Source organism: Salvelinus fontinalis, chromosome 4, assembly GCF_029448725.1.
Source record: "Salvelinus fontinalis isolate EN_2023a chromosome 4, ASM2944872v1, whole genome shotgun sequence".
In the NCBI taxonomy this organism is placed as follows: domain Eukaryota; kingdom Metazoa; phylum Chordata; class Actinopteri; order Salmoniformes; family Salmonidae; genus Salvelinus; species Salvelinus fontinalis.
This window is the reverse complement of record NC_074668.1, coordinates 1630405-1637924: the sequence shown is the minus strand read 5'-3', so window position 1 is coordinate 1637924 and position 7520 is coordinate 1630405. Positions and strand designations below refer to the sequence as shown.

General features: G+C 43.1%; 1 protein-coding gene across 1 annotated transcript; it reads right to left on the bottom strand.

Annotated features, from left to right (window-relative positions):
• Positions 1 to 308: 308 nt before the first annotated feature.
• Positions 309 to 7264, bottom strand: LOC129852975 (trichohyalin-like). The gene is made up of 6 exons (XM_055918582.1): positions 7036 to 7264; positions 6525 to 6761; positions 6271 to 6339; positions 6070 to 6144; positions 4122 to 4199; positions 309 to 3972 (listed from the first exon to the last, which is right to left on the bottom strand). Exons 1-6 carry the CDS (start codon positions 7253 to 7255, stop codon positions 2615 to 2617), a joined length of 2037 nt encoding a protein of 678 aa, XP_055774557.1. The 5' UTR covers positions 7256 to 7264; the 3' UTR covers positions 309 to 2614.
• Between the last annotated feature and the right edge of the window lie 256 nt (positions 7265 to 7520).

The following is a 7520-nucleotide window of genomic DNA, read 5'->3' as shown; positions in this document are numbered from 1 at the left end:
CATGCCCGCTTCAGCCGCCATCACTCTAGCGTCCTCCCTCAAGCGGCCTCTGCGCTCCGACGCCCTGGCGATCTCCTCAGCCAGAACCTCCGACGTCCATTCACACGTATCTCCTTGGCCATAATCGTCCCCTACCTCCACCTTCACTTTCGGATTCCCTCGAAGCATTTTCAACCCCCGTTCTCACCTACGGTAGCTAGCCACAGAAGTCAGCTAGCTAGCTGGCTAACTTTTATCAACGTTTTTACTTCTGACACCAATGTAATGACCTGACTAGATCATCAAAGAACAACTGTCCAGACAGAGGATTGAGTTTACGAATGGACGGTTTATTAAACCAACTTTACACAGGCTACTGTTTGGCCGTAGCCCACGCCAAATAAATGAAAGATAGCCCACAAGCCAATCGTGACCTTCTCTTGTGAAGCCCAGACGTAAGAGGGAGAACAAAGGCAAAACCTGGTCTTAACTTCCAATGCTACATCCCCCTGCCCAACCCCCCTCCACGCCACTCCGCCAACCACCAGGATGCCCGGCATCAGAACATTCCAGGCATTCCCGTGATTGGCAGATAGCAGGTTGACTGACATGTCGGACCCCGCGAACACAACCACCTACTAGCCTAACACATAACACACAGCTGTCTGTGCGGGTCGCTACAGTATTTAGGGATACTGATTTAATACTATATTGTTGAAGTAACATATACCATGTGTGATACAAAGCAACAAAACAGTTTATATATAGTAAAACAAGCAACATAATACTGATATTTCTCTGTGTGTCTGTTTGGATATCAAATCAGAAGAGTTGGAATCAAGTATTGGAGTCAGGATCTGAATGGACAACTGCTACTCCTATAGTCCTCGTGGTTCCTCCTGATCCTCTGGTGGTGTAACAGAGACATCTGGTGGTCAGAGAAGGTTACTGCATGTCTATTTAATTACTCACCTATCAGTCATATGGACATCTGCATTCAGACTGATGATCCATCACTTCCTCTGGTCTTCTCAAACTGCTGTCCTTGACTGTTAGTATTACTAGTCGTACTAGTAGTAGTAGTGTTAGTAGTGTTAGTAGTAGTAGTTCCAATAGTAGTAGCAGTAGTATTAGTAGTTCCAATAGTAGTAGTAGTAGTAGTAGTAGTAGTTGTACCGGTAGTAGTAGTACCGGTAGTAGTAGTAGTAGTAGCAGTAGTACCAGTAGTACTAGTACCGTAGTAGTAGTAGCAGTAGTAGTAGCAGCAGTTGTACCAGTAGTAGTAGTACCGGTGGTAGTAGTAGCAGTAGCACCAGTAGTACCGGTAGTAGCAGCAGTAGTAGTAGTACTAGTAGTACCAGTAGTAGTACTACTAGTAGTAGCAGTAGTACCAGTAGTAGTAGTAGTAGTACCGGTAGTCGCAGCAGTATCAGTAGTAGTAGCAGTGGTAGCAGTCGTAGCAGTCGTAGCAGTCGTAGCAGTAGTAGTAGTAGTAGTAGTAGTAGTAGTAGAAGCACCAGTAGTAGTAGTAGTAGTAGTAGTAGCAGTAGTTGTAGAAGCACCAGTAGTTGTAGTAGTAGTAGTAGTAGCATTAACAGTAGTAGTAGTAGTAGTAACAGTAGGAGTAGTAGCACCAGTAGTAGTAGTAGCAGCAGCAGTAGTTGTAGAAGCACCAGTAGTAGTAGTAGTAGTAGTAGTAGTAGTAGCATTAACAGTAGTAGTAACAGTAGGAGTAGTAGCACCAGTAGTAGTAGTAGTAGTAGTAGCACCAGTAGTAGTAGTAGCACCAGTAGTAGTAGCAGTAGTAGTAGTAGTAGCAGTAGAGGTAGTAGTAGTAGTAGCAGTAGTAGTAGTAGTTGTAGTAGCACCAGTAGTAGTAGTAGTAGTAGTAGTAGTAGTAGTAGCAGTAGTAGTAGTAGTAGCAGTAGCAGTAGTAGTAGTAGCAGTAGTAGTAGTAGTAGTAGTAGCAGTAGCAGTAGCAGTAGCAGTAGTAGTAGTAGTAGCAGTAGTTGTAGTAGTAGTAGTAGCGGTACCAGTAGTAGTAGTAGTAGTAGTATGCTCATGTGGTATCAGAGTACCATTGGAATAGATTCCCAGCATCAATATGAAACATCACCGTGGTAACTGGAAGCTACATCCACATCACTGATTACTACCCCCTGGGTATCGGGCTCAACTAACAGACCATAATAAACACATGTATCACTCATCAATACATCACTGTGACCTCTGAACCCTGAACCAAATGTTATGTGAGCAGAGCGTTGCCTGTCTGTCTACTAGCGAGAACTGTAGAGATGTGTTTAAGGTTTCAACTTGAAACATAACATCACAACAACAGCAGTATCCTGATGAACTTTGATTGATGAAGGTCAGCAAATAGAAAACAACAGTGTGACTGTGGTAAAATAATAACACTCCTATGTTTCTCTCACAGTGGAGGAAAATACAGTGGGATTCTCTCTAACTAGTCTCCCCTCTAACCCCTACACAAAACAGTTGTCTCTCTAACTGGTCTCCTCTCTAACCCCTACACAAAACAGTTGTCTCACTAACTAGTCTCCTCTCTAACCCCAAAACAAAACAGTTGTCTCTATCTGGTCTCCTCTCTAACCCCTACACAAAACAGTTGTCTCTATCTGGTCTCCTCTCTAACCCCTCCACAAAACAGCTGTCTCATCCAACTCATCCTTCTTCTTTCTCTTCCTCCTCCTCTATTTCCTCTTGTCTCTCGCTGTACATGTTGCCTGCTCATCCCACTGGTTACCTCCTCTGAGTTCTGTTTCAGTCTCTTTATCTCTCTATCCTTCTCCTCCATCTGTCTATTCTTCTCCTTCATCTGTCTATTCTTCTCCTCCATCTGTCTGCTGAACTCCCTTTGCATCTTTGTCTTTGAGATCATGATGTTCCTCTGTAACTCAGGTAGGACTATCTTCATCAGGTTTTTCTCTGCTTCAACTCTGGCCTCTCCTTCATAGTTCTCCCTCATCTCCTCTATCTCCTGTCTGTGTCTCTCCTCCATCTCCCTCCTCTCATTCTCTGTCTTCTCTCTAAATCTCTCCATCTTTCTCTCCATCTCCTCCCTCCTATCAGACTCCCTCTTCAGCTCCTTCTCTAGCTCTTTTTTCTTCTCCTCATCCCTCTCTTCTTTCACCTGTCTCTCCAGTTCACTGGTTCTTTCACTGAGTGTTCTGATATCTCCCTCATGTTCCTGGATCACTCCCTCTATCTTTATCAGAGAGTCCTGCAACTCCTTCTGAAGCCTCTCTCTCAAGTCTCCCTCCTCCCTCTGTTTCCTCTCTCCTCTCTCTCTCTGGATCTTTCCCTCCATCTCTCTAACCTGGTCCTCTGCCTCCTGGTAGGTCTGACTGCTGTAGAATCTCTCTCTGTTTCCTGCCACCATCTCCTCTACCTGATCCAGCAGCTCTGATACCTGAGTGCTATGGGCCCTGTCCTTAATGTTGAGGACGTGGTACCTGCTCCCACTTTTCTCTACAAGCTGCTGGAGGTCCTGACTTCCTGCTTGGAGAAACTCCTCAATGCTCTGCTCTTTCAGGCCATCATCATGGGTGAAAAGAATCACAGTGTGTTCCCAACAACCCTCCCCAAACATCTCCTCTATTCTCTCCAGCACCCCTCTCTCATCCCCCTTAGAGGGCTCCACTGGTATGACCAGGAGGAAGGCGTGGGGTCCCGGGGCAGACATACGGACACAGAGCCCCACATCCTTTCTCATCTCCTCCAGAGAGAGTCCAGGACAGAACCAGTCGGGAGTGTCCACCAGCACCAGCCGTCTCCCACACACGTCCCCCTCTCTCCTCTTACTCCTCTGCGCCACTGCAGAGGGGCTGGCCTGGGCCCCAAACTCCTCTCTGCCCAGGATGGTGTTTCCTGCTGCACTCCTCCCAGCCCCAGTCCTCCCCAGCAGCACCAGTCTCAGCTCAGACACACTGGGAGACACTGGGGAGTCTGGACTGCTGCTCTCTCCTCCCACTGCAACACAACACACAGCACTTATCAACACACTCACTATCTGGAGGATGTACAACAGTGTCAAATATAATATAATCTACATCCATAACTCACAATCTGGAGGACGTACAACAGAGTCCAATATAATATAATCTACATCCATAACTCACTATATGGAGGATTAAACTCCATGCTGTTTCTCCTCCTCAGTGGAAGTGTGGGGTCTGTATCTGAGGTCTCTCCTCCCACTGTAACACAACATAGAGAACTGGTCAACATACTGACTCATCAGAGACACATTTAAAACATAGTATAAACAAACTACAAATACATTACACATCATAGTGAAATATAGATTATTGGAGAAAATAGAGAATATCAAGATTGATGCCAGTTTGAGACAACATGTATAACTCACTAAGTGAAGGATGGTCCACTACAGACTAGAAACAGTAGGAGACAACAGGACAATAGTGATAACTCACTAAGTGAAGGATGGTCCACTATAGACTAGAAACAGTAGGAGACAACAGGACAATAGTGATAACTCACTAAGTGAAGGATGGTCCACTATAGACTAGAAACAGTAGGAGACAACAGGACAATAGTGATAACTCACTAAGTGAAGGATGGTCCACTATAGACTAGAAACAGTAGGCGACAACAGGACAATAGTGATAACTCACTAAGTGAAGGATGGTCCACTATAGACTAGAAACAGTAGGAGATAACAGGACAATATTGATAACTCACTAAGTGAAGGATGGTCCACTATAGACTAGAAACAGTAGGAGACAACAGGACAATAGTGATAACTCACTAAGTGAAGGATGGTCCACTATAGACTAGAAACAGTAGGAGACAACAGGACAATAGTGATAACTCACTAAGTGAAGGATGGTCCACTATAGACTGGAAACAGTAGGAGACAACAGGACAATAGTGATAACTCACTAAGTGAAGGATGGTCCACTATAGACTAGAAACAGTAGGAGACAACAGGACAATAGTGATAACTCACTAAGTGAAGGATGGTCCACTATAGACTAGAAACAGTAGGAGACAACAGGACAATAGTGATAACTCACTAAGTGAAGGATGGTCCACTATAGACTAGAAACAGTAGGAGACAACAGGACAATAGTGATAACTCACTAAGTGAAGGATGGTCCACTATAGACTAGAAACAGTAGGAGACAACAGGACAATAGTGATAACTCACTAAGTGAAGGATGGTCCACTATAGACTAGAAACAGTGATAACTCACTAAGTGAAGGATGATCCACTATAGACTAGAAACAGTAGGAGACAACAGGACAATATTGATAACTGACTAAGTGAAGGATGGTCCACTATAGACTAGAAACAGTAGGAGACAACAGGACAATATTGATAACTCACTAAGTGAAGGATGGTCCACTATCGACTAGAAACAGTGATAACTCACTAAGTGAAGGATGATCCACTATAGACTAGAAACAGTAGGAGACAACAGGACAATACTGATAACTCACTAAGTGAAGGATGGTCCACTATAGACTAGAAACAGTAGGAGACAACAGGACAATATTGATAACTCACTAAGTGAAGGATGGTCCACTATAGACTAGAAACAGTAGGAGACAACAGGACAATATTGATAACTCACTAAGTGAAGGATGGTCCACTATAGACTAGAAACAGTAGGAGACAACAGGACAATATTGATAACTCACTAAGTGAAGGATGGTCCACTATAGACTAGAAACAGTAGGAGACAACAGGACAATACTGATAACTCACTAAGTGAAGGATGGTCCACTATAGACTAGAAACAGTAGGAGACAACAGGACAATACTGATAACTCACTAAGTGAAGGATGGTCCACTATAGACTAGAAACAGTAGGAGACAACAGGACAATATTGATAACTCACTAAGTGAAGGATGGTCCACTATAGACTAGAAACAGTAGGAGACAACAGGACAATATTGATAACTCACTAAGTGAAGGATGGTCCACTATAGACTAGAAACAGTAGGAGACAACAGGACAATACTGATAACTCACTAAGTGAAGGATGGTCCACTATAGACTAGAAACAGTAGGAGACAACAGGACAATAGTGATAACTCACTGTCTGGAGGATCCTCCTTGCTGTCTCTCCTCCTGACTGGGAGTATGGAACCTGTATCTGACGTCTCTCCAGGTTCTAAAATAATAGAACAACCATTTAGAATGGGAACATTTACCTCAGTGACACATGAAGGCACATAGACCTACTGAAGGGGAGTTCTGGGTTTCTATTGAAATGTTAAGTATCACATATCTCACTCACCAGTCATCTGGGCTGAGATCTCTCTTCTCAGTCTCTCTACCTCAGTCTTCACATCACATATCTGCTGAGCTGAAATAACAAAGGAGGACTAGGATCTGAATTCTGTGTTAAAGACTTTAGACAGAAATATGATGCAGAGGGAAAGTATGAAGTGATGGAAAACAATATTCACAACTCAGTGGAGAGTCGACAATAACCTGAGAATTGAGGAAAGTACAGAAGACTAAATGTATTAATGGTGTGAATAATCTTACCCAGTTCAGCATTTTCATTGTTGACATCCTCCACCTGTTTGTCTCTTTCCTTTAACTGCTTCTCTCTCTCCTCTAGTAGGTTGTCTTTCTCTTCTACTTCCTGCCTCCTCTCTTTTAGTTCATTTTCTTTTCCCTCCAGTTGTTTGTCTCTCTCTTCCAGCTGTTTGTCTCTCTCCTCTAGTTGGTTCATCATCTCCTGTCTTAATGTCTCTTTTAATTCATTTTCCATCTTCAACTCTGAGAGAGAGCAATTCACATATTTAATTGGTTGTTTGAATAAGTAATGTATTAATTCATTCAATAGTTTACCTATAAAGACATTATCATTTGATGGAGGTGGTACAATTATTAGTAATTATTTCCTCCAGTCAACAGTTATCTGAGCTGAACCAATCATCAACGGGTCTATTGACTATTTGATACATTACAAATGAATTAGTCTGAAAAACTGAATGACATCACTCATGTTCCCTGATTCAATCCTCTCTCCTCCAGACTCTCTCATACTTACCAAGCTCACCAGCTGATGCCTCCCTCTTCAGCTTACCCTCCTGGGTCTCATGTTGTAAATACCGTGATCCTGATCCTATGGTGTAAAACAGAGAGGTGAGTTCTGTGTGGTAGACTACATCACTATATACAGAACAAACAGGACCAATCAGATTTCTCCTGTCACTCAAGCCTCCCTCATGTAGGGACTGTGGGCACCAATGATATCTGGTTAACTTCATAAATAATGTTGTTTAGTTATTGTCCTATCTCTGATCAAATGATTACGTTCATTGTTAGTGATAACCAGCATTGGGCTCTATGGCAGATACAGGATATTGTGTCAGGAGGCAGGGTTCTATGGAATATACATTCAGTAGAATCTGAAGAACATCTGACATCATAATCCAACCTACCTTGACAACATTTGGGGAGAGTATTGATAAATGTAAAGAAACTGATTTAATTTGTAGCCTTGAAGAAGACACACTGCTGTTCACAAGGCCT

Coding starts and splice junctions, on each gene's coding strand:
- LOC129852975 (XM_055918582.1), bottom strand. CDS start 7,255: ATGAAGTTAACCAGATATCATTGGTGCCCACAGTCCCTACATGAGGGA. Junction 6,762..7,035: donor GGCATCAGCTGGTGAGCTTG/GTAAGTATGAGA, acceptor GCTCTCTCTCAG/AGTTGAAGATGGAAAATGAA. Junction 6,145..6,270: donor GATCTCAGCCCAGATGACTG/GTGAGTGAGATA, acceptor CTATTATTTTAG/AACCTGGAGAGACGTCAGAT.